Here is a 27,832-nt window from a genome sequence, read left to right as displayed (position 1 = left end):
TTTACGACTGTTACCATGTGCTTTATTAATGCCACCCTTAAACACTGTTTACCATGACAAGAGTTTTTATACACTCATTTTGTCATTACAATCTTGCTCACTGCTTCACTGTGATGCTGACATTGCTTTTGTGATGCTGTACACTGAGCACGAGCTCCTCTCCCTCGTTCACCCGGATGGGATTATCCAGAACCACGGCAGCTTGTTTCCAATGGGAGGCTTCACCTGAGGTGTCCAACCTGACCTCATCATCAAGGCACAAATGAAACCAAAATGGGACAGCAGTTACTCGTCCAGATCTACAAATGCGGACCTAAAGAAATTGAATTTTGAACATTTCATCAAGGCAAGTAAGTCGTCATTCTCTTTTTAATCAATTTGAATGCAAAAACTAAAATATATTGAGCCACCCATTCAAATTTAATAATAGTCTTAGACACTAATATTTATTCAATCTATTTTTGCATGTTGTCTAGAAAAGAAGATTTAAATCTTCAAAGGAAATGATAAACCATGTAGATATAGCATCCCTCATTTAAGGCAAATTGTTCTGACTATGGCAAGATCGATCATTTGTATTTGTCCTTACCTTTACTTCTCTATCGGAAGTGTTCAAATATGGAGTCATCAGATCTAATCTTAAGAGTTCCACTGGCTGGCTTAAAGGGACACATGGCAATGAAGATAAATCCAAAAACACACGGATAGGCACCTGAGGAAAAAGTACACTCTGACTTTTATCATTTGTACAGCTGGGTTCGTTCCGTACTTGAGTTGCAATTAGCTCCTTGTGACAGAATGCTTTCTACTGCCTCGTTTATTTTCTGTGTCAACCTAACGCATGAACCCTCCTGACCAATTTTTCAGGATGAATGAACAAGCTGAGGTTTAGGCAGGTTCAACACTTTGCTATGGTTTGTTAACTACAGGATGAAAGTACATTAAACTTTTAAGTGTCCAAACAATTCCAGAAACATTTATACCTACAATATGTGAACTAATAAGCAAATAATCTAACAGTAAGTATTAATGTGTTTGATCAGAGGCACCAAATTCAGCCAGGCATGGTGTGTGGTGGCTAATACACTTATTCCCAGCACTTGGGAGACAGAGGCAAGAGCATCTTTATGAGAGGCTAGCCTGGTCTACATAGTGAGTGTAGACGGAACTTCTGGGTCCATGTCACCACCAAGAAGTATGCCACTGGCTGCTCGTAAACACCATTTAATTGTTTGGTGGCAGGGCCTCTTAAAAAAGCCTTATAGATTTTGACGCTCGTGCTGAGTCAGGAAGCCTCTCTTAAAGCAGCCATGAGTCTGTTTGTCTCTAGCAAACAGAGCCCACCCAAGAAAACACTGCTACCAAGGTGTTTGCGTCTGTTCTTTTGTGTTTAGAATCCCTAAGCTTTTTGTCAGGCTTTCTGTGGGAATTCTTGCCCTATGTTGTGCACCATTTGAAGATTTTCTTTCCAGCCAGGTCCTGACAGGAGATGCCATTCTGTAAATCTGTCTCTCTTATTGGTTGTTGGCCAATAGGAATGAAAGATAGGTGGGACTAGGAGACGAGGAGGATTCTGGGAAAAAGGAAGCACAGACAGTCACGATGTAGAAAAACAGAGGGGTAAGAGGTCCGGACCCTGTTCTCCAGTAAGCGAAGACCACATGGAAATACTATTAGCAATTATGGGTTAACAATGAAGTCAGAGCTAGCCGATAAGAAATCATAGCAAACGGCCATAGCTTCATAATTAATAGCTTCCTGTGTGTTCATTTGGGTTGGTATGGCTCCGGGACCTAGGCAGGATCCCACAACAAGGTCCACAGCCTTTAGTCCAAATAAACACACAGAGGCTTATATTAATTATAAACTGGCCAATGGCTCAGGCTTCTTACTGGCTAGATGTTTGGCTAATAGCGCAGGCGTCTTATTGACTAACTCTCTCTTAATTATTAACCCATTTCTATTAATCTAAGTATCTCCATGTAGTCTTAGATTCCTGGAGAATATCCAGCGTCCTGTCTTCCCAGTAGCTATATGGTGTCTCTCCCTGGCAATTGCTTTCCTGTCTCTTTCCTCTTCCCAGAATTCTCCTAGTCTGGTAGCCCTGCCTATACTTCCTTCCTGGCTACTGGCCAATCAGCACTTATGCATCAACCACTAAGAGAAACATGAAGGACCTCTCCTATCATGTGAGTTAAGACCACCCAAGGCTACACAGTGAGATCTTGTCTCAAACAAACAACAACAATGGGTGGAGCACAAATTCATTTTGAAAAACAAGCTCTTTTCTACAAGGCAATAGTTCTCAAAACCTTGGCTGCAAATTCAAGTTAATGAGGAGCCTTAAAAGGTCCACCACTCAGGATCAACCCCGTGCCAATCTGCAGTAGGTCCAGGGTTCCAAAGCTCTGAGTCCCCACACACATCAGCCTTAGTTGCAATGCATCTCTCTCCCTTAGACTTCCAAGCTTCTTCCTCATTTGAAATAAGAAGCTACTTTCCTTTCTATGAAAGGTTGAGACTGCTACTGAAATGTCAACCTCTCCAGGGAACTCATCCAACCTTTCATAAAAGCTCAGTGGCTCAAGACCACGTCCAGTCTTCCTCATTTTGCCTTTAACCCAGTCTATGGCAGTAACTGAGAACCCTTCATTCCCACTTCTCACTGCCTGAGACTGCAACCCTTTCAGCTCTCCTCAAAGCTTACTGTCTGTCCCCACTTTTGTTTCTCAGCCTAACCTCCTGGCCTCTCCTGTCACCATCAATAACCTTTGAAGGATATGGGGACTCCTTAAGGTTGATCTTGCTGGCCATACTCTTAATCTCTTGTCCATAGAGAGGTCCTGCTCCTATCAAATACCTTTGATTTATATTGACATACCTGTTTTGCACAGAGCTGGCAGCAATATACATGGTATAGCAGATTCATGAGTTTTTTTTAGCTCAAGCCTCCTATGAAGGAAACATTCCTCACCCAATCTAATATAGCATATTGGACATAATAGGGCTATAAGGCCTACCACTTATGGAAAAATGACTCATTCTCCCCGGAGGGTGTGAACCATAGGGTAGGATTTCAGGCTCCAGTTCCAGGAGATCTGATCCCCTCTTCTAGACTCCATGAGCAATGCACACACAAGAGGCCCATGCATACAGACAGACAAACGCTTACACACTAAAATAAGTAATAATTCTTTTTTAAAAAATTGTAACCTGACTCTCAGGTTGATTTTTGTCAGGTGACATGCCCTTACTCTAGGAAACTGACTGTATTTCCAATCCAGCTAAACCAACTGACTAAGCAAAACTGAAAGGAGACAAAGACAATAGAAGACAACATCTTGGCTGAACGGTTCTCCAGACACTTACCTGAAACTGGTTAATAAAAGGTGCTATGTTCAACCCAAGAGTGTGTTCTGTTCCTTGCACAGCGCTCTCTTCCACCAGTGTCTGTGACTCCACGAGCATCCCAAACATCAACACATACTGGGGGAAGATCTTGCCTCCAGATTGCAATAAACACCTGAAGAAGGGCAAATACTGTAAAGCCTTTTAATCCCCTACATTTTATAGATACTAAGTAAGAATCATGAATTAGTGAACTGTAGATGATACACAGACTAGTAGTTCAAAACTTAAATCACTAGAAATAATTGTTCAAGAAGTCAAATTTGGACAGACTAAGGGTAGGTCCTTAGTTACAGGTCACAATCATTAATGGTGAACCACCCCTATGTGGAAATCAAAATGCTCCAAAATTCACACTTTTAGCCAGAGAGTGGTGGTGCATGCCTTTAATCCCAGCACTTGGGAGGCAAAGGCAGACGGAACTCTGAGTTTGAGGCCAACATGGTTTATAGAGTGAGTTCCTGGACCGTCAGGACTACACAGAGAAAAACCCTGTCTCAAAAAACAAACCAACAAACAAATAAGTGAAATCCAGTGCTTTTTGAGCACTCATACAACATGTGAGTTCTACATATGACTTCATAAATAGGCTGCCGTCAAAACACAAGCCCACTAAAAACACTTAACGCTGTTTTATGACTGTTTATAAGATGTATATGAAAGATGAATAAATTTTATGTGTAGACTTAAGCTTCCTCCACAGGTTATCATTATGTGTAAACAGCGGCAACAATGATGGTCCAAAGCACCTCAGGCAAGATGAAAGTTGACTAGAAAAGGATAGTCTCACAATATCACACTACAAATGGTGTAGTACATGAGGATACGGAGCATAAAGTTCCCCGAACTATTCTATAACTTCTCTGAAATGACTCCCTATAAAGGATTAAACTCTCCAAATGCAACTATATATATATATATATATATATATATATATATATATATAAACTGAAATATTCTAGAAAAGAACGCAAGACAAAGGTTAAGAAAACCCTTTCTCATGCAACTGCACTTAATGCTACCATACTCTGTTCGCCTTCATTCTCCCTGTAGTCCCACAAAAATGGTATTAACAATATTGCTTATGCTTGTTAAAAAGCATCTTGCTAAGTAGGCTGGACCTGGACAGAGAATTGTGAACAAAAGAAGTGACAGGTGGGAAGCTGGCATTCCCACAGTATGGGGTGCCAGGAGCTCCTGTAGCAAGGGTTTGGAGGCTACGGCAGGCAGAATCAGTGTCTAACTGGCTGCTACTGTGGAGTCTTGTTTCTCATCCCTGAGCTATAAAGAGGAAGCGGAAACAGAGAATAATGTAGAGTCTTGAGACCAGGGGGACAGTCCTCATCTGTCTCATCTTCAGACATCAAACCTTGTTTTTACTGGGTATTCTGAGGTGTCTTCTACTTGAACTTCCAGAGCAGGGACTACACAGAGGTGGGCACTGACCATCAAGTATATTTCACAGTAAATTTTACACCCAAGTTAAAGATCTACTTAAAACTACAGTAGGCATCTGGTCAGTTTGTACAGGTCTAAAAAATAACATGCACAAACATTTCCATTTTTGCTATGTAGCTTCCCTAAACAGATTATTAAGACTTAGGGCTGGGGAACAATTCAGTGGATAAGGCACCTGCAGTCCAAATTCGACCAGAGCTTAGATCCATAGCACCCAGGTAAAGCAGCAGCCTGCCTATAATCCTAGCATTCACTGAGAGGGCAGAGGTGGGATCCTCAACACAAGTTCAAGACCTAGACTAGCCAAACAAGCAAACTCTGTGTTTAGTAACAGATCCTACATCAACGAAGTGATGGCACCCAACACTTACAGAACCGAATAGCAGGAACTAGTGAATCACTAAATCAGGGTAGCATCCATTCAAAGGCTGAACCATGTGCAGAGGACTTAGTCTAAACTCATAGGATCATGCGCTTACACAGTGAGCAGACGGACTAGCCTGGTTCAAGGTCATGACTTATCCTTACCTGTCTGATGCCCTTACATCTAGGTGTCTGAGACGTGCTTATCCTACGTTCTCCAACACTGTTCCTAACAACAGTGTTGTTTGTGTTCAAGGGAAAGTCAGTAGTCAATCTCAATTAGTGATATTACTTATCTCCTAACAAATCCATGCAGCTCTCAACAAATCCTTCCTATTAGCTTATGAGCTGTTACGAGATTGCTCTATTTACTTGTTAATTTTCTGCCCATTTACTTAAACTTTCTAAAACTTGAAGCTCAAGGAAAGTTCTAAGATCGATTAACAGTGCATACTAACTTGCCATTTAACTGTTATTAAATGAATCATTTAGCAGGCACTAACATTGTTATTAGGCTCTCTGTGTAGCACCAAGGATAGCAGAGCAGGCTTGCCACCACGAACCATACCTCCAGCCCATAAACTTGATTGTTACTTTAACAAGTGCCTTCCCTTATTCATTAAAACTTCTCACACCAAACTGGAAAGAGGGTTTCTCCAAAATATAGCCAATTACTTCTCCAATGTCAGCTGAGTATCTTAGGATTCCAGTCAATTCTAACACTATCTATCCATGTCACACACGTTGCCAATCCTAAATCCCAGGTGTCCAGTACACGGCACCCATTGATAAACATGTGCTATTCACACAACTCCCTTTGAGGGAAGCATCTGATAATTTGCTAATGTGGCTCACAGAACTAAGAAAAACATATTACCTCTATGTACTGGCTTGCTACAAAGGATAAAACTCAGAACTGGGAAGCTGGAGAGATGGCTCAGCTGTTAGGAGCATTTGTTGCTCTTGCAGAGGACCCAAATTCAATCCCAGCACCATTTGGTGTTTCATAACCATCTGTAACTCCAACTCCAGGGGATCCAATGTCCTCTTCTGATCTCTCCAGGCACCAGGCACACATGAGATACACATACATACATGTAGGCAAAATACACTTAAAATAAATATTTAAAAAAAATTTAAAAGACAAACTCATTCAGAAATGGCCAAACACAAGACATATATAGGGCAATGGTGATTTATAGTAACACTGTATTTGATCTTCATCTTGTTTTTGTTGTTGCTGCTTCATTTTGTTTTTTTGGTACAAAGCTCCTAAATTAACATAGGAGTATTCTCAGAGTCAAAGGAGTAGTAAGAGGACATCTGCAAACCAAGGCTATGCCAGGGGCTAAGGACTCCTAGTGTCTCCTGTTTGTTCTCCAAAAAGAATAAGGAACAAAGACAGGCATTGGTGGCTCACGCTTTTAATCCCAGCACTCGGGAGGCAGAGGCAGGAGGATCTCTATGAGTTCTAGGCCAGCCTGGTCTACACATTGAGTTCTAGGACAGTCTCCAAAGCAATACAGAGAAACCCTGTCTAGGAAAAAAAAAAAAAGAACAAGTAATGGCTAGCAGAATGGACCTTTGCTGTCTTACTCCCCTGCCTGGCCTCAAAGCCGGGTGAATTATCACTAATACCCACTGATGCTCATACACCTGACGCCCCACAAAAGCCCAAAGGGACAGCATTGAGAGACTGCAGTTCAGCATGAGAGGGGTCCTGGCCAGCACGTCTGGAAGACCATGGAACTCCGCCCCTTTCCATGTGCCTTGTCCTCTGTGCTCTCCTCCTGGCCCCTCACCTGACCCTCTGTAATAGGTTAATCCAGGTCAAGCACCTTCCGAAGTCCTGTGAGCTTCAGCAATAGCTCAAGAGGGTTTTCTAACTGAGAGGCTCTTCGATTTGTGCCTGGTGGTTTAGAAAGCATCTGACTTTTGAAGTTGTGGCTGTCCTATAGGCTCTGCCTTCCTCCAGATATGAGGACCAAAACTGAAATAAATTAAAGAACACCCAGTTGGTGTCTGCTGTGGAACTAACTGCTTGGTGTGGGGGTAAGTCCCTCCATCCTATCATCAAGAATACGGAGCAAAAGTTTGATCAGAGAAGAGCCAGCTCTTTATGGGAGAGGGACCTCCTCAAGTCTTGAGGCCCACTACTCTCCCACATTTTGATGTGTTCCCCACACGCACCCCGGAAAGCCTGTGAACTTTCCATTCATTCAGAGACTTTATGAAGACTCAGTTAGTCACTGGTCATTAACTCCATTTCAGGAGAGGAAAAATCTAACCTGGCAACTAGCCTCTACCCCAAGCCTGCAGCAGAACAAACTCCAATGTCAGGATTCACCCCTACTGCCCACAAAACTCAAAACTAAAAAAAAAAAAAAAAAAAAAAAGGTGACTTTTTCACCCAAAATCTCCTATTCAATTTTACAGTTTTTGTTTTACCTGGATATTGCAGCTTTTTCCATTATTTCCTGCTGAATGAGCCCAGATGGTTCAATGACATCTAATATAATTATGCTCCACAGTTTGTCTGACTTGGGCCTTTGCAACACAGCAGCTTCGTCCTCTATGTGTCTCAGCCAAAACTCAAGTGTTTCCTTAGGGAAGTGATTGGCTTCAGATATGAGGTCCAAAGCAATGCAGTGCTGGTCTTTCTCCACAGAACTGTAGGGCTTAACCTCACCAAGTGTCCCAGCAATTACAGGCAAAAGAGAGAAGCCTTCAGACACATCCAACACATAGAAAGGGTCAGAGGTGCTCGGGGTGGTACCCGTCTGTCCACTGCCACAGTTCATCTCAATATCCTGACAGTGAGTGTGCACGGGCTGGCACAGCTTCTCCGGGGCCAGGGAAGACAGCACCGTCCTCATTGCCGTCCTGAAGCCTTCATGATATGGGATGTTATTGAGCAAAGCAATCTCTGTAGGTTCTAACACACAGGTCTGCTCCAGAGCATCTGCTCTGCTGGTCTGAAGGTTAGCCAGGGCACTACAGAGCTCAGCCTCATTTCCTAGAGAGAGCAAGTCTTTACTCTTGGTAAAATTGTTTATAACTTCCATTTCATGTTCCAAATGCAAAATATTGATATTCTGGATCCTTAGGTAACAGTCTTGACAAGATGCTTCCATTGTCACACGGTCCCCAGACTTTATCCTGTAGTCTTCATTAGTAAGAAAGGGGGAAAAAATAAATAAATACACACACACACACACACACACACACACACAAAATTGACCATCTTAGTCAGGGTTTCTATTGCTGTAATAAACACCAAGATCAAAAGCAGCTGGGGAGGAAAGGGTTTATTTGGCTTACACTGCCACATTCTCGCCCATCAGTGAAGGAGTCAGAGCTGGAACCCGGAGGCAGGAGCTGATGCAGAGCCATGGAGGGAGCTGCTCACTGATTTGTTCCCCATGGTTTGCTCTACTACCGTTCTTACAGAATCGGGGATCACCTGCACAGTGGTAGCCCCACCAACAATGGACTGGGCCCTCCCCCATCAACTACTAATTATGAAAATAAGCTACAGGCTTACCTATAGCCCCATCTTATGGAAGTGTTTTCTTAATTAAGGCTCCATCCTCTCAGATGACTTTAGCTTGTGTCAAGCTGACATAAAACACAATTGTTCCCTTGTCAATTTAAGCTCTGACCAGGCCCACTCCACAGATGCTTCTGTTTTTGGCAGCCATCCTATACTATAATACTGTTGTCTCTAATGTGCTAAGGTCTCTTGCTGCAACTGAGCTGCACCTCAAGCTTGCCCTGGGCTGAAGCTCACCTGAACTCCTGATTCTCCTCCCTTTACCTCCTAAGTGTTGGGGTTCAGGCATGTAGCACAAAGTCCAGCTTCTTACAGTTTGTGTTTGTGACTACGATCAGTAGACATACTGCCAAACTGAGGAAGATGTGGGGACAGAAAGAGGCTTTGTCTACAACAAAGATAGATAAAATTCAGGGGTCAATATGAAGCCTCATTTTAGCCTAAATAGACATTCTTTTCCCTAAAGGTAATTTCCAAAAGAATGAAAGCATTCAACACAATGGTATCTAACAGCTCTTAAGCATTGGAAATTCGCACATTTGGGAACATCATAGTTTAAGGGAAGGCTAAGTCCTGAAGGAAGTACTATACCAAGCTTCTTTCTGAGTTTTCACGTGGTCCATTTCTAAGCTGCCCATGTACAACCTTCATTCTTCTCTTCAGTCCTAGAGCCAGGCGAAAATACAATCTGTACCAGGTGTGGCGGTACATACCTTACAGTACCAGATAGTGGGGGAACTGAGGCAGAATGATTGCTTGAACCCATAAATTTTACTTCATAACCCTAACTACCGGAATCCAATGTCTAGAAATCAGTAAAGGTAGAAGGAACCAGTTGTCCTCTTACTACATGCATGCAATGGCAAGTGCATTCTTCCAAAAAACATCTTACACATCAGACAAACCACACACAAACAAAAACGTTTAACTGAAAATAACCAAAGCTGTTATTATTATGTTTAAGCATTTAAAATGGTCTTTCCCTGAGGATTCTTCAAGGAATATTTAGATTACCATAAGAAAATTAAATTAAATGAATACAGATTTTAAAGTGGAACTTGCTGAGAGCCAAGATTGTTTTATTTATATATCATATCATTCCTACAACACTCTAGGGTAGACACCACTGTCCTATTTTCAGATAGGACACAATAAAAGCTCTAAGATCTTTGCCAGCAAAGTCATAACAAGAGAACCATAATCCAAATCTCCAGACTACAGATTCCAGAGTTCCCAAGCCTTGCAAATCAGGTCCCTGACGAAGAGACCTCACAGGCATGTACTTCCATCCTGTTTTAAATGGATAGTTTTCCATAGAACTAACTGCTAAAAACACGGAAACCCATCAAACTGCTACAAAGAGTTTCCTTTTCCTAGATAGAAAATATCTTTAATATAAACTTTCCCCAGGGAAGTTTACAGATGTCCAAATTCTCTTAAAACTACAAGATTTTGTACTTCCAGGACTGAATACATTTCAGTTTCTGTATTTCCTTACTGGAGGGTATAAGTACATGCCCTGGCACGTGTATAGGGCAGAGGACCACTTAGGGGAGTCAGTTCTCTCCTCTACTATGTGGGTTCCAGAAATCAGACTCAAGTCATCAGGACTGGCAGCAGGCACCTTTACCCACTGAGTCTCTCCAGCCCCACAACGCACATTCCTGGGACTTGGGCTCTACAGATGTAATCAGGTTCTCTGTGGGTTAAGCGCCCCCACACTTAACCCTTCTCTAACCCCGTTTTGGAAGAAGAAAAAGAAGAAAATTAAGCAGTACTCATTTAAGAAGCACTTACACTAAAATTAAAATATTGGCATGATTTCTGAGCAAGGAGGATAGCAAATTTGTCAAGTGTTTCATTTCTGTTTTTTCAACGTAACATTTCTTTTTTCTACTGATAACTAACACTTGAAACTGTGAATTGGATAGTGAGAGCTACAGCTAAGGAGTATGCAACAGAGAAATTTTTAAATTTAAATTTATTTATTTAGAGACAGGGTCTCACTATGTAACCCTGGCTGGCCCTGGCCCCTCCAGAATGCTGGGATTAAAGGTGTATGACCCTGTACATAGCATTTTTGTTTTTTAACAGAGTATCTTTTATTTTCTTTTGACAATTTCATACACCACATCCTGATCACATCTACTCTCAACCCCTCTCTCCCAGGGTAATGACTGAATCTGTCTTACTATTTTTGAGACTGGGTCTCAGTGTGTAGCCAAGGTTGGCCTAGACCTTGAAATACAGACTGGACAGGCCTTGACCTCCCAGAGATGTGCCTGCCTCCTGCTGCCTCCACAGCTGTGTGATTAATGGCATGCATCACCTCAGCTAGGTTTAGTCTCTCCTAACTACATATTGGTTACTTAAATTTATTTTTGAACAAAGAACTAAAATTTTGAAATACTTAAGTACCTTTTGCTGAAAATTTCATCTCCAAAGTAATCATTTATTTTTGGTCACTGACTCAATTACTTAGATTAAAGCAACAAATTTTGTTTGTTTGGCTTGGTGAGGAGAGGTTTGGTTTAAAAAAAATTTCTATAAGATTTATTTATGAATTGTTTAAAATGTGGATGTTTTGTCTGCATGTATGTGTGCATATCAGAAGAGGCCTTCGGGTCTCAGGGGAGTAATGGTGTAGAGAGTTTGATCTTCCAGAACTCAGGTTCTCTGGAAGAGCAGTCAGTGCTCCTAACTGCTAAACCATCTCTCCAGCGCCTGATTGTTTTTGATGCGGCAATACTTACCTGCAAGGGCCTGCACTGGATAGACAGCCTGTTCCCAACAGGTTTCCTCCCCAGGACTTGTGGACAAACTGTGCTCATCATCCAGCTGGAGAACAAACCAAACCATGACAGCATCCAGCGTGCCTTCTTTGACAGCAGGGACACTAAGAGGACAAGGCTCTTTAGCTGCAAGACTCTTTAATTCCTGAAGAGAAATGTAGAATGGGGAGGAAAAAAAAGAGTTTAGGAAACTAGTAAGGAACCAGAAGCTTTTTAAATAATAAAAAAGAATGAGAAAGGTTTACAAATTGAATATATACTTTCCTCAAAGTCACACACACAGCCCATCCCCACAGTTCATGGTCCTGCCCTACCCTGCCAGGGAATCACAGGATATCATACATCTTCTCAACACACGGCAAAAACATATACACACTACTCATGAAGAAAAAATGCCAGCAACGCAGGAAAGCAATGGGATCATGTTACACTAAAGAAGTGTGTGTGTGTGCACATGGGGTCATGTTACACTAAAGAAGTGTGTGTGTGCACATGGGGTCATTTACACTAAAGAAGTGTGTGTGTGCACATGGGGTCATTTACACTAAAGAAGTGTGTGTGTGCACATGGGGTCATTTACACTAAAGAAGTGTGTGTGTGCACATGGGGTCATTTACACTAAAGAAGTGTGTGTGTGCACATGGGGTCATTTACACTAAAGAAGTGTGTGTGTGCACATGCACACTAGGGAAAGAGGAAGCCGGAGCACACACTTCAAACTAGTGGTGCAGGGAAGGGGCGACCTTTCAAAGGCAATGCTGGGTCTTTTCATTTCTGTTCTGCACTCCTTCAAAGTGCTTACACACAGACACTGTTTTTAAAACGAAAACCTTTACAGCATGTGTGTGGTGTAAGGAAAAATTCAAATAAAACGATTAAAATAAATAAAAGAACGGCTGTGGGGTCTCAACAGCTACACTCTCACTACTGCCTGGAACATTATGTCTGGTCAGGAATGACCTTAAAACCCAGGACTGCTCAACATCTCAAAACCAAACTTAAACAGCTGCACACCACCCCCCAAAAAAGGTGAGTTAAAGGGGCAGCCTCAACTACATTTTTAAAATTTCAAGTTAAAATACCCTTCCCTCAGACTACCGCAAGCCCCCACAAAAGGAGCACCTAAACCATGTGCCATGGGCATTATTCTTTCTTCAAGACACCAGCAAGGGCTTCGCTGAACACTTCTCGGGCTCTCTGGGCATTTTACATACACATTTCCTATCATCCACTAATACACGCATACATAAACTGGGACAATCCTGTCGCCTTCTTAGGCCTGGTCTGGCCTTAAAAGGCAAACCCCGAGCAAGAAGTGTAGCAGGAGGAGAGAGGCTAGTCGAGCATGCATCAGTGTCTGGTGCAATCCCTAACATCCCTAACAAAGACCCAAGTGTTCTCTATCAGGAAACCCTTCAGCCCTGGATGAAATGGGATGCCATTACCCTAACCCAGGGGTTCTCGGCCTAGATGAAATGGGGTGCCATTACCCTAACCCAGGGGTTCTCAGCCTTCCTTATGCTGAACACTTTAATGCAGGTCCTCACATTGTGATGACCCCCACTACAAAACTATTTTCCTTGCTACATCATAACTGTAATTTTGCTGCTGTTATGAATCATAATGTAAATATCTGAGTTTTCTGATGGTCTTAGGTGACCCCTGTGAAAGGTTGTTTAACATCCCTCCAAAGGGTCATACCCAGAGGCTGAGAAACACTGCTCTAAGAACTTTAATTTATTTAAATTTAGATTGTTAGGTTTAGATTTTTGTTTGTTTTAAGGAAAGCCATTAATTTGAAAAGAGCACACGACAAAGAGAAAATAAAGATCAAGGCCGGGACTTTTGCCTCTGCATTTACACACATTATAACTTGGCAGAATGTGTTACTGCAGGCAGCTTCATCTAAACAGCACACATTATCTCACGTCTACTGTCAGTGAAAGCACATGCTAAGCACACAGCATGGCACACACTCTCAAATTCTAGAGAGCTATTCCTGGCATTTAAAAAGAACACTTCCAAAAGGGAATTTTAATTTGCTGATAATCATTCCTTCGTACGTAGAACCTCATTTACTCTCAAAATGTAAGACACAGTTGGGCAGTGCTGGTGGTAGCAGTGTACACCTTTAATCCTAGCACTCACTTGGGAGGCAGAGGCAGGTGCATCTCTGAGTTCAAGGCCAGCCTGGGCTACAGCTTGCGTTCCAGGACACATCTACACAGAGAAAGTATGCATTAAAAGAGAGAGAGAGAGAGAGAGAGAGAGAGAGAGAGAGGCAGAGACAGAGACAGAGACACAGAGAGAAAGAGACAGAGACAAAGACACAGAGAGAGAGAGACAGAGACAGAGACAGAGACAGAGAGGGAGAGAGAGAAAGAGAGACAGAGAAAGAGAAAAAAAAATAAGACTTCCTACATTACCTGAAACAATTTAGGAAATTCTTTAACTTCTTATAAGGGTCAGGCATGGTGGCACACCACAGAAGTAGAGAGACCTCTATTATTTCCAGGCCAGCCTGGTTTACAAAGTAAGTTCCAGGTCAGTCATAGCTACACAGAGAAACCCTGTATGAGGGGAGGGAGAGAAGTAACTTCTTGTTTTTACCTGAAGACTGTTGAAATCCACTTTCATAATTTCAAAGCAGTCTGTCAGAGGCAGGTACCCTCCAGGGATCCGACTCATCTTTTCGGTTGTGTAAGGCTCCACTGCTTCTCCAGTGTCTACAGAAGAGTAGGCCAGGCTCTGAAATTTCACATTTGATGGCAAATGGATACCAGCAATGTCCTTAGTACCCACCCTAGTAAGAGTTTAAGAAAAAGACAGGTAAAAGATGTATTTTTTTATTACCAAAATCATTATCTAATAGTTGAGAAAATATAAAAATAAGACCAAATAGCCACAGATTTCTTACATTACATACATATACATAATCACATGAAGAAAACAGTGATAATCCATATTAAATGAACAACTGTGTAGGATGGAGAGATGATCCAGTGTCAAGCACACTTGCTGTTCTTGCAGAGGTTCTGAGTTCAGTCTGACTCCCAGCACACACACCTGCAACCCAGCTCCAGGAGATGTACCACACTCTTATGTCCTCCACAGACTCCACATACCCAAGGCACACATTCACACAAACACACATGCATAAATAAAAATTAGAAAACTGTTAAAAAGGAAAATATTTAGAACATACATTCAACAAATGATTCATATTCAAATGCACTTTTGAATTCCCACAAGTTGATAAAAGACAAAATACTTAAATACTCTACTAAAGAGGATAACCAAATAAAATAACACCAGTGATCATCAAAGTCATGAAATGGGAACCACAACAGGAGTAGTCAATAGCAAGGGTGGCCGAGGATACTGCCTCACACAACTATATTATTGCTATTCTTTAGTGAATTAAATTAACACAGAGAGGCATTTATATACGTAGAGTTGATAGTCAACCAGTACATCCTCATTCAACCAACTTGGTGACTGGAGCCCGTCTGTTTGGTCTCTTGTGCCTACCAACCTCTAAACATTTTACTATCACCCTGTAACATGAAACCAAGATTAATGAACAAGTCACAGCAACGATGAGCAGCAGCTATTTACTGGTGACCAGTGCAGGGTGATTTCTATTCCTTTCTTTTACTCATTAACACTTGCATTTTTATGTTAAAGGCAAGACTGAACATTATGAACATGCACTAAGTCTTGAAGTAGTGTTTTTCTTTGTGGGGGAGGGAGCTGGAGGGTGCTTTCTGAGACAGGGTTTCTCTGTGTAGCCCTGGCTGTCCTGGAACTTGCTCTGTAGACCAGGCTGGCCTCGATCTCAGAGATCCCTGCCTCTGCTCCCCACCCTCAACCCAGTGCTGGAAACAAAGGTGTGCACCACCACTGCCAGGGCGAGAGTGTCCCTTCTAGCCACTTACCTATGATGTCTGCGTATCTCTGCACACTCTACTGCCATCCCAAATATGACAACACTTGCTGGTATAACTTTCCCATACTGTCCACAATCTCCATTTTCTCCTTTGGTCTGAAAATATAGTAAAGGTCACATCATTACATATACAAATAAGATGTGTGTATAAACACAAACCAAGGAATTTTTCACTAAAAAGTATTTTCACTGTTTTGTGTGTATATATAAATATATATGTAATTTAATATTTAAAAGACAAGTATGAAGAGGAAGAGAGTTATAAACCTCTATCACTTCAGGACATAATTTAATAGAAAAAAGAGAGAGCTGGCAATGGTGGCACCAGTCTTTATTCCCAGCACTTGGGAGGTAGAGGCAGGCAAATCTCTGCAAGTTCAAGGCCAGCCTGGTCTACAGATAAGAGACCCAGGACAGCCAGGGCTACAGAAAACAAACAAAAAACCAAAAGCAGAGGGACTGCAGAGATGACTCAGAGGTTACGAGCACTGGCTGCTGTTGCAGAGGCCCCAGTTCAATCCCAGCACCACAAGCAGCTCACAACCGTCTCTAGCTCCAGCCCCATAGGATGTGGTGACTATGACCTCCACGAGCACTGCACACTCGTGACACGTGCACACGCGCGCACTCGACAGCATGAGCACTGCACACACGTGACACATGCATACACACAACAGCACGAGCACTGCACACTCGTGACACATGCACACACACACGCTCTCCACAGCACGAGCACTGCACACACGTGACACATGCACATACGCGCTCTCCACAGCACGAGCACTGCACACACGTGACACATGCATACACGCAACAGCACGAGCACTGCACACACGTGACACATGCACATACGCGCTCTCCACAGCACGAGCACTGCACACACGTGACACATGCACACACGCGCTCTCGACAGCACTGCACACACGTGACACATGCACACACGCACTCTCGACAGCACTGCACACATGTGACAGATGCACACACTCCACAGCACAAGCACTGCACACACGTGACACATGCACACACGTGACAGATGCACACACACGTGACAGATGTACACACGTGACAGATGCACACACTCCACAGCACGAGCACTGCACACACGTGACAGATGCACACACACGTGACAGATGCACACACGTGACAGATGCACACACTCCACAGCACGAGCACTGCACACACGTGACAGATGCACACACACGTGACAGATGCACACACTCCACAGCACGAGCACTGCACACACGTGACAGATGCACACACACGTGACAGATGCACACACGTGACAGATGCACACACGTGACAGATGCGCACACACGTGACAGATGCACACACACGTGACAGATGCACACACGCGCTCTCGACAGCACTGCATACACGTGACAGATGCACACACGTGACACATGCACACATATGTGACACATGCACACACGCTCTCCACAGCACGAGCACTGCACACACGTGACAGATGCACACATGCGCTCTCGACAGGCACACACTGGCAAAACATTCAAACACAAAATAAAAGTAAACACTTATTAAAAACAGAAAGAAAATAGAAGCAGACTTGAAATATAGAAAAAAATCAAAGTCATCGTTATTTATTTAAAATAAACTGCTCTATGTTAAACACACATCCTATAAACAGCAGACTCTATTAAAGTCCCTTACTATATACAACGCATATGATAAATGAACTGTACTGTACATATGGCTAGTGGGCAATGGTAGAGGGGTTCAGTGTTCTGCCTAGCAGCCTGAACTCAGTGAGCACCTTAAAACATTACAGAACTAGTATTCCTTTCCTCTCTTCTAGAGATCTGCCAGAATTCCACGCACTGGCACTGGGAGATTCGAAGTGCTTCCCTCTTCTACAACTATACTCAAGAAAGTTAATCGGTCCCTCCACAAATGAGACTTCCTCCCCACCACATCTCATCTGTAAACCTTAGGGGTCCATACAGCGCACACTGTGATACATGGCTGTCAGTGTTTTCTTGTTTCTTTTCAGGGATACAGACATACTCTCACATATTTCCTTCCTGTCTTGTGAACATGCTCGGGGCTCAATGCGCTTCTTGAAATAACAAATTCTTAATCAGAGTGTTTTCGTGATGCTTACCTTAGGTTGCAGAAGTAAATGCTCCCATGCATGAATTAAACTCTCCACAATTCCTTCTCCAAATACACCTGCATCGACAGTTTCTGTTACAACTAGGGACACTCTATAGAATGATGTTTTAAAGATACATGTAAGTAAAGTGACATGCCATGTCTCTAATGCATTTCATTTTAGCATCTTCCCCTGAACCCTGGGGTGTCCCTTGGCTCCTCTCATCTCCACCAGCAACTTTTCCTTGCTCTGGCCATAAAAGGGTTTGCCTTCTTAGACTTTCATTCACTGCCTGAGACCTCAAGAGTATTGGTCGTTACTGGTCCCTTCCAATATTAGCTTCTAACTCTAACACGCCATAAAAATGCTTTTCTACTAGCATGGAACAGTAGCTTATGTCTGTAACCCCAGAACCTGAGATACGGAAACAAAAGGACCGGGCAGAAGTTAAAGGTAATCTTTGACTACATAGTGGGTTTGAAGGTAGCCTGGGCTACATGAAACCCCACATTAAAAAAGCAAAAGCAAACCAAGGAGGGAATACATCCATAGATTCCCTACATCAATGACTCTTCTCAAAATGTTTTTGTTTTTTTGAGGCAGAGTTTTGTAGCCCTGTCTGGCCTCAAACTCAGAGATCTTCCTGCCTCTGCGTCCCAAGTGATGGGATTAACGGCGTGCATCGCTGCACCAGGAATGAATTTTCTTTTTCAGCTGTCTTAAAAAATAATAATAACAGTGTTTGCTTTGTGTGTGAATACGTTTACAAACTGGGCACGCCATAGTGCACACATGGATACCTGAGACTGCTCTCTCCTTCTTTCTACCTTGTGGGTTTCAGGGATTGAATGCAGGTCATCAGGATTGGCAACAAATGTCTTTACCCAGTGAGCAACCCTGCCAGTCCAGTTATAATTTTTGATATGCAAATAACATTAATGCAGATAAGAACCTTCCCCTCCGAAAACTGTATCTCTGCCTTCGGTGATATTACACGCATCTGACTGCGCCTCTGACCACTTCTCCAGTCTTCACAGAAACCTACTCCAGTGACACTCTTTTATTCATTCATTCACTCTTTCTAGAAAACTCAAAGACACAAAAGAATTTTCCCCCTCTCTGAATTCCCTTAGCTTTCACTACCAACACGATTCACTTTTAGAGTCTAAAGATACACAAAAACTTCCTAAACTATTCCTTACATTCCTCTCTAGATCTGTGGGTATCTGTAGAACTGACCTGGGTATCTCCCACAGTACCTAGACCCAATCAGAACTACAGACAAAAGAACTTTCAATACTTACGACTGTATACAATTAAGACTATGAAAAGTACCTCAAATCATCTAGACCTACAACTTAGTCCAGAAAGTGAACAAATAAGAATCTGAATTGAAATATCTATTTTGCCTGATTCAAAATCGGTCTATGAGGAAAATACAAATTAAAGTAACCTTAGCTTCATGCCATTCCAAATCTTATGTGGAAGTCCTAATCCTGTATTTGAAGACAGAGCCCTTAAGAGGCAAACAAGGTTAAATGAAGTCACCAACATGAGGTGCTAATTCAACAGGACTAGTGCCCTACTGCAAGTACAAACACTAGCAATTAGTCACACACAGATGAAAGGTCACACAAGGACACAAAACTGAGGCAGACAACTGCAGCCAGGAGAAACCCTACCTGAAAAATTACATGACTGTTTTGTTTTTCATAAAATGAGTATGCACCTGCATTAACAATCTGATAAACTTCTTCATTAGCAAAGACCACTGAAAAGTATAAGTACCATGCACACATTATTAAAACTGGAAGAAAAAGCCAGGCGTTGGTGGCGCACACCTTTAATCCCAGCATTCAGGAGGCAGAGGCAGGCGGATCTCTGTGAGTTCGAGGCCAGCCTGGTCTACAAGAGTTAGTTCCAGGACAGCCTCCAAAGCCACAGAGAAACCCTGTCTCCAAACGAAAGCAAAACAAAACAAAACGTGGGGTCAATTCTTTAAAATGATGGACCAAATGATTAAATCTCTTCTAGTTCTCGTCTGCCACTCATCTCCTGACAATGAGATGCAGATGAAAATACAGGCCTCTAAAGCTGGACGCACAGCAATTGAAGGACACAAGGCAAAATCCTGCCAACTGGCACTTCTAAGCTTCCACTTCAATCACGGATAGCAATGCAAGTGTGATGTCTGCTGACGCGAACTGTTCACACTTTAAACAGTTATTTAACACTGTTGACTTACAGGAAGTCTATCTACTTTTATGGACAAAAAAGCATGAGTTTATTGATGTGATAAGAAAGGTTTTTGTTAAATTCCTCACTATCAGTTTTTCTTAGGTTCTTTAGGTACTTTCTTTTTTTTTTTTTTTTTTTTTTTTTGGTTTTTTTGAGACAGCGTTTCTCTGTGGCTTTGGAGGCTGTCCTGGAACTCACTTGGTAGTCCAGGCTGGTCTCGAACTCACAGAGATCCACCTGCCTCTGCCTCCCGAGTGCTGGGACTAAAGGCGTGCACCACCAACGCCCGGCTTTTAGGTACTTTTTAAAAAGCATGTTATTATAAAATCCCGTATCTTATTAAACTGACTGACAACTGTGCCATCATAAAATAAGGACGCTGATACTTTTGTTAACACGAGACTCTGCAAATGCATCTTCACGGTTTTGGTGAGTTATAAGCACACCTTTCAGGGATGTGTTTTGGGATCTCTATGTCAAGTGACTTCATGTGCAGGAGCTTAATCCCAGTCTCCATCTTGTTCGCAGCCACCACGTCACAGGCAAGCTCATACATGGTCTTGGATAATTCACAGGCGTACACTGAGTCTGCACCAGCCTTTTTAGCAAACATGCTGCAAAAGAGAAAAATCCATGTATCTCTTTCCAATTTTAATAAAATTATGACTCTTCACACATGGGATCTTCTTTCCATTCTTCAATAACTATCATTTGTTCTGCATCTGAAAGATGAGAGCCAGCAAGACAGCTCAATGGGCAAAAGCATCTGCCATTCAAGTCTGACAACCTAAATTCAATCCCTGAAACTCAGAGTGGAAGGGAAAACTGACTCCTGAGAGCTATCTTCTGACTTCTACACATACAGGCACGTGTACACACAAAATACTACACACACACACACACACACACACACACACACACACACACACACACACACACAGTAATAATAATCTAATTAAGCCAGGTGGTAATAGAGCATTTTTTTAAAAGATTTGTTTATTTTATATAGTGTTCTGCCTGCACATATTCTTATAGACCAGAAGAGGGCACCAGATCTCATTGTAGGTGGTTGTGAGTCACCTTGTGGTTGCTGAGAATTGAACTCAGGACCTCTGCAAAAGCAACCAGTGCTCTTAACTGCTGAGCCATCCCTCCAGCCCCTGGTGGAGCACATCTTTAATCCCAGCCCTCAAAAGGCAGAGGCAGGCAGATCTCTGTGAGTCTGAGGCCAGCTGGTCTACAAAAGCGAGTTCCAGGACAGCCAGGTATGTTACAGAGACAAATCCTGTCTCAAGAAAGAGAAAGAGAAAAGAATATTTACATGAATAACTCTAACAATAGTATGAAAAACAACTATTTTTATATACCAATGTGACAATTTTGGTATCTAACAAAACTTTTCATTCAATAATTACAACAAACCTCAGTATTCCAGTTCCTGTGCCAATATCCAAAACACTCTTGGACCCTGAGCACACTGCCTTCTGGATTGCTGCATTATAAATCCTATTCCTCTTGGTGTCATTAAGCATGATGAAGTGCCAGCGTTCCACCAGCCAGTTCGCAACACGGTAAAAGTTCTCCTTCGCATCACTGAAGTCAGGGTTTAGCTTTACTGCTTTGTGAAAATACCCAGCTGCCTCATCTCGAAAGCCCATTCTAGAGGGGGGGAAATGACAATACATTCAACTCCATGTGTACAATTACAGTGCCTCTGTTCAGGCACTAACCCAGCCTGAGAACTCCTCATCACTACCCCAGACCTCAGAGCAGTCTATCTCTTTGGCAAACTTGCTCTTTCTGGAGGATGGCACTGTCCTGTCTTCTTTTCCAAACCTCTACCTATGCATCTCAGAGGTGAGGGGGGTGGGAGTGGGGCTCAAAGACATGAACTTGTACTGAATTGAATGAGTAGATAAAAAAATAAAAGGCTAATGGGAAATACTATCAAGTCATCTCAATGTTGCTTCTCAAACTGTGAAGAGCTTCCTGCCACTGTTTAGAATAGTTAATCATTGGCTGACTGCACTGCCCCTGACTAGTATACATCTCACATACCACTGGACTTCAGCAGCATCCAAGCTGGTCTATAGTTTGTTCACCCCATGAGTTCCTTGACCAGAGACACAAATTTCTACTAATATCAAATCCTATACACAGTATAGAATCAGTAATTTCTGGACCACACATTCAACAGAATAGAACAAACAGAATTCTCACTTGTTTCTTCACAAGCACCTTTAGTCACCACCCATTCTAAAGAAACTTAATCCTGACTTCATTCTAGGCATGGCTAAGACAAACGGGACCAACTAACAAAAGGGCCATGCTGTGCTAAATTATAGGCACCCATGTTTTAGTTTAAAATTGAAAAGTTTAAGGTCAATGCATGTTACTTCTTTGTTACCCTGAAGGTAACAAAGGTATATTCTGGAACTGCACTGAAGAAAACACATGATACTAATGTGAACAAGCCTCACCATGCTTGACCAAAATGTGTAACAAGGAGACTACTGCCCAATTACCTTACTTTGTCAGAGCTGCAGAGATTATATGCACTCTCTTCTCCAGAGCACTGACCCTGCACAGCCCTGAGTCAAGAAAGGAGCCCTTGGAAGTAGGAGACAAAACTAGCTTGATTACTGTGCTAGTTTAAATGTTACTGGCCCCCATAAGCTCACAGGGAGTGGCACTATTAGCTGTGTCTGTGTTGGGAGTAGATACGGCTTTGTTTGTTGGGAGGAAGGCGTCACTGTGGAGGCGAGCTTAAGGTCTCATATATGCTCAAGCCGTGACCAGGGTCAGTCACTGTGGAGGCGAGCTTAAGGTCTCATATATGCTCAAGCTGTGACCAGTGTCTCAGTCCACTTCCTCTTGCCTGCTATCAACAGTGTGGAAATGCATAAGAATAAGTAGAAGGAATGCAAAAAATGACATTCATTTATTAAATTCTTAAATTAGAAATTGCAACTTGACAATTTGACAGAACCATGCTCTTTCCCCCATTAATTTAAAATTTTCAAGTTCAAAAGCAATGCTTTTATTGTAATTCCGTAATTTCTCAGGAATGTGTGTGGCTTATGCTGGTATGCACAGAGTTTACACAGCAGGCCTGACTGGTACCCTTTGAGAAGCCTACTTACAAGGCTGATCTTTCACGTGGGTTTTCATTGTTTTAGCTGATAAGTGATTTAATGTGCCTCAATGATTATATAAGCAATGTGGCTTATACTGCATATGGCTTTTATTCTAGGAGTCTGAGTTTGGGGATGCACCAGAGGTAGGTGGTAGCTAAGTATACAACCTCCAATAAACACCCTGTGTACTAGAGCGCCCCAGATTGCAAACATGTGACTTACTGCTGAGGTGGGAAATGTACACTGTAACTGCAGAGAGGACCTGAGTGCATAATTTATACTTGCTTTGGACTGACCAAGAATAATCTTCATCAAGTAACAGTGAAGTCACCACAAACCTGAAAAGGTGCTCTCCCATACTATTGCAAATGACTTCATCATCAGGAAACAGCTCCAAGGCCTGCTCATAGCAACCAAGTAAGTCTTGTATCCGGCTGAGTGCATCAAGCTCCTCAGCCCACTTGAAAAGTGTATACTGAAAAGTCTCCTTTACAAACAAGAAAAAGATAAAAATTAGTAAACAAGAATGAAGAACACACAACTCTAGCTGAAGATTCCAGCAAACCAAACTATACTGAAATGCACTGATGACCTGAAATTGCTAATTTCTAAGTATTGCTGCCTTGGTCATGGTGTCTGCACAGCAGCAGAGCAGTGACTAAGCCACCAAATAAGCACATGCAGAAAAGACTGTAGAACCAGGCAGTGTGATCTCTCCGTAAGCATCTGTTCTTAGCTGCCTTTCTCCTGCCCCTGCTTTTTGCAGGTAGCTATGCACCAGGGGTGTTCTTGGCCCTCTTGCTCACCCCTAGTGCACGATCACGGATGTGTTAATGATGCAACATGTAAATGTCTACTTTGTTTGTTTTTTATTTTGCGAGACAGGGTTTCTATGTGTAACTTTGGAGGCTGTCCTGGAACTGACTCTGCAGACCAGGTTGGCCTTGAATTCAGAGACCCACCAGGCTCTGCCTCCCTAGTGCTGGGATTAAAGGCGTGTACCACCACCACTGCCTGGCTGTACCTGTCTACTTAAGACCCTGTTTTCTGGTCCTCAGACTCTAACTATCTCTACCAGTCGGGCACTGAGTCTCCAATCATCTGATCAATCAGTGTGCCAGGAACGACAACTAAAACTCAGTGATGAACATGAAGTTTGCTCCTATCCTCACAGAATCCTGTAGGCAGAAATTTAACAATCTTTAAAAAAGTTCAAAATGTTCTCAACTGCTCCACCACATTCCCTTCACAGGATATAAAGGTATCATTCAATCTTAAACCACAAAGTCACTATTTGCTGTAAATTTCCTCCAAGATTAAAACATTCCATCCTGAGAGAAAACTCTTTAAAATAGAAGGCAAACTACTCAAGAGAACTTCAGGAAGTCCCTGAAACTGACCAGATCCAGTATGTCCCTCCCTCCCCAGAATAAACAATAAACAATTTATTCATGAGAGTCACACAGACTCGCCAAGTTGCAAATAAGACTCTTGAGATCAGACCAGCTTCCTGGAACAAGCAGACCCTAGCCAGGCTGCCTGAAAGAGTATAGACCAGAGTCACTTGGAAAGACACTCTCCAGTGTGTTGGGAGGCCAGCAGGTCTTGCAGGCTGCTCCAGGTTTCCAGCTTTGTGAGTTGTCATCCACGGTGAGGTGGGTTTTGATGATACAGCTGTCTTTAAGTTATTTCTAACCCTGTAAGTAACCCCAATAAAACTCAAAGGTTCACTAAGTTGGACTTTGGTGGTATCCAGCTTTGGTTTGTCATGGGATCCCTACCTGGGCTGAGGAGCCATCCCCCAAAGTTTTGTCATAAACCATCCTAACTCCACTATCTTTAAATCTGCCACTTCCTGACAATCTCTACTGCCACAGCCTAACCTGAGCCTTAGGCACTTGGTGGAGGCCAGCATTTGCCTTCTCCCTCCCTCCCAGCTGAGCTTTAGTCTCTTCTTTCTGCAGCTGATTTCCATGATACTCCACTATGGAAGAAGGCAGGCTCAGACACTGCAGTTCTCAAGACAACAAACTTTACACAGTTAACACCAGAAGCTAAATTACAACAGCTTATAGAAAGACAAGGATAATGAAGGAGAGCCTATTATACGACAGACATTCTAGCTATTTAGATATTATATGAATGGATCAAGAGTTGTTCTGTAGGTTAATAGATTGTTCAGTGGTTGAGCAATCTATTAATCTAGGATGCTTAAGGCCTGATCTTGGTCCCTAGTAGCAGCAAAAATAAGTAAATAAATAAAACAGCTAAGTCAGGTGGTGGTAGCAGAGCATACCTTTAATCCCAGCACTCAGGAGGCAGAGGCAGGTGGATCTCTGTGAGTTCAGGCCAGCCTGGTCTACAGAGAGTTCCAGGACAGCTAGGACTACACAGTGAAACCCTGCTTGGGGTGGTGGAGGTGGCAGAAAGCCAGTTATTAAGTCCTATTGAAAGCTGGTCATTACCAGCCTGTTTGTTTTTAATAAAAAAAATTAGGGTAGGGTTGCTTACAAGCCTATCTCAAACTCATTATGTAGCTAAGGATAACCTGGCACCTAATGGTTCTCCTGCCCGCACCTCCCACAGCTGGGATTACAGCTGTGTGCTGCTGCACTATGCTTAGAGCTCATACATGTTAGACACAAGTCTACCATCGGAGCTATGTCTCAGCCATAGAGTCACATTTTACATGTTTTCTGTACTGGGAATGGAACCAGAGCATCCCACTCAGGGCCATTCTATGGCAAGCTGCTGTACAGACCTATTCTCCAAGTCAAACAACTGACATCTTGGAAGAGAATTTAGCATACCCACTTGCAAAGATAATACCAGACAGACTTGCTGACTGCTTAAATCTCTCCCAGAAAGGCAGGCTGGGTCATGAGACCCTCACCTGAGTAACCTGCAGTTCATACCACCAGTTATATGACACTGTCCTAACTGCTTGGCCTCAAGTAGAGTCTAGAGCTGTGGCGCTCAACCTTCCTAATGCTGCAACCCTTTAACACAGTTCCTCATGTTGTGGTGACCCCCAACCACATAATTATTTTTGTTGCTACTTCATAACTGTAATTTTACTATTGTTATGAATCATAAGTATCTGATATGCAGATATCTGATCTGTGACCTGTGAAAGGATCATTCAAGCCTCAAAGGGGCCACAACCCACAGGTGTAGAGTAGAAGCCAGGGAAGACAGTGGGAGACGGCAGAAAGAGTCCAGCTATGCAGCTCTGAGAAAGCTACCATTCCTGCTGGGTAAAGGCTTTCCAGTGCAGCCTTTGGTGGAGGGAGCACCCACGCTTCAAAGTAGTCCCTCATCTACGGTCTGTTCTTTAAGCAAGCCCAATGAACGCACTGGTTCCCCAGAGACCTCAGTTTGTTGGTGGGATCTTAGGAGGATGCCTTACGTCTTTCCCTGGATAAACGTTTTTCCAACACAAGCACGCCACCAATGACCAACACTCCCACCAAATTTTATGTTCTTTCAACACCCACTATTTGTCTTGTCCATTCACAGAAGCAGCAGCTAGATCTGAGCAAAGAGGAACTGTGTTGATTCTACCTCTGTCAGAGGAGTCAACGGCCCAGAGTGCTATCTGAGGTAAACCAACAGGTCCTGAGATTTCTGTGAATTACAGAAGCCTAATGCTACTGAAATCTAGGGGGCAGCCCATGCTGCTGACCCTGAAGGAAGACACAGGACTGTCTCATGCAAAATGTCAATAGTGTCAGGTTGAGAAATTCTGGCGTAAACAAAGTAAGATCACGCATAGCTTAAACTGAATGTGCAATTAAACTTCTTTTCGAAACTGAGATTCTGATACGAGAGTTCCGCGGGGCAACTGTAGCACATAGGCTGGATCGGCAGATGGAGTCCCTGAGTGGTGCACAATTTATCCCATTTCAGGACACGGTATTCCTGCTGCCGTGACAACGCAACGTCCGAGGCGGGGCTGATTAAACTAGATACTGAGGAGAGGAAGGGCTACCCAGCCTCACTAGCATTTAAAGGGCCTTTAGAATCTTTGTTGCTGGTTTTTTTTTTTTTCAAGACACAGCTTCTCTGTGTAGCCCTTGCTGTCCTGGAACCAGCTCTGTAGACCAGGCTGGCCTCGAACTCACACAGCTTCGACTACCTCTGCCTTCCGGTAGCTGGGATTAAAGGCGAGCGCCACCATCACCCGGCCGGCCTTTGGAACCTTAAGCGAGGTAGAGATTCTGAAACATGTTGCGATAACTTTTGACTTTTGTTACTAAAACCTGGGCGTGCTGAGATGGGCTGGAGGAGAAAGCAGGGAATTTACTCCCATGGTAGGTAGATGCTGCAAGTGTCTCAGACTCTGTCTCTGTCTGTCCCTCTCTGTCTCTGTCTGTCATTCCCTCTGCCCCCCTCTCCTCCCTGCGCCCCATACACCCCAGCCACCCTGCTGCCGCTGCTACGACCGCAGGGTCTGACAGCCGCTGAGACGAAGGCCTCTCACCTTCACGTCTTCCTTGAGCTCCGGCGCCAGGCTGAGCACTAGGAGGTAATGGGCATACGCAGTGCCGAAGTCCTGGGCGCCCAGACAGTGCTCGGCGCTCTGCAAGGACCGCGCCACCAGCCGGTCCCTGCCGGCCGCCCCTGCGCCATCCCCGGTGCCCCGGCGGGGTCTGGGCCTCGAGTTCGGCATGGCTGTCTCCGCCGGGAAGGCCTGGAGGAAGACGCCGGGAACAGAGCCTCTCGACGCCTCTCAGGCCCGGGACCCGACGCGGCAACACAGGGCGCAGCAAGAAAGCGCGCCCTCCCCGCCACCGAGCGACGCCCCGCCCTCTCCGCCTCGGG

General features: G+C 43.4%; 1 protein-coding gene across 3 annotated transcripts; it reads right to left on the bottom strand.

Moving 5' to 3' along the window:
• On the bottom strand, positions 1-27,832 carry Prmt9 (protein arginine methyltransferase 9). 3 transcript variants are annotated; one of them, XM_005077743.4, is made up of 12 exons: positions 27,492-27,832; positions 23,347-23,495; positions 21,294-21,530; positions 20,318-20,485; positions 17,643-17,745; positions 15,513-15,619; positions 14,185-14,377; positions 11,536-11,719; positions 7,678-8,395; positions 3,370-3,523; positions 590-712; positions 1-313 (listed from the first exon to the last, which is right to left on the bottom strand). In XM_005077743.4, the coding sequence occupies exons 1-12, from the start codon at positions 27,678-27,680 to the stop codon at positions 98-100; spliced, it is 2,541 nt and encodes an 846-aa protein (XP_005077800.1). In that variant the 5' UTR covers positions 27,681-27,832; the 3' UTR covers positions 1-97. The 3 variants fall into 3 exon arrangements, with proteins under 3 accessions (XP_005077800.1, XP_012974350.1, XP_021087281.1); XM_013118896.3 differs by lacking the exon at positions 21,294-21,530; XM_021231622.2 differs by lacking the exons at positions 21,294-21,530; positions 23,347-23,495 and having other exon boundaries at positions 27,492-27,623.

The sequence above is a fragment of the Mesocricetus auratus genome, unplaced genomic scaffold (genome assembly GCF_017639785.1).
Source record: "Mesocricetus auratus isolate SY011 unplaced genomic scaffold, BCM_Maur_2.0 Super-Scaffold_100041, whole genome shotgun sequence".
NCBI classification, from domain to species: domain Eukaryota; kingdom Metazoa; phylum Chordata; class Mammalia; order Rodentia; family Cricetidae; genus Mesocricetus; species Mesocricetus auratus.
The sequence above is the reverse complement of the archived record's forward strand: the minus strand, read 5'-3'. Positions and strand labels throughout refer to the sequence as shown.

Coding starts and splice junctions, on each gene's coding strand:
- Prmt9 (XM_005077743.4), bottom strand. CDS start 27,680: ATGCCGAACTCGAGGCCCAGACCCCGCCGGGGCACCGGGGATGGCGCA. Junction 20,486..21,293: donor ACAGGAACTGGAATACTGAG/GTTTGTTGTAAT, acceptor TCTCTTTTGCAG/CATGTTTGCTAAAAAGGCTG. Junction 14,378..15,512: donor GAGATACGCAGACATCATAG/GTAAGTGGCTAG, acceptor AACTCTTACTAG/GGTGGGTACTAAGGACATTG.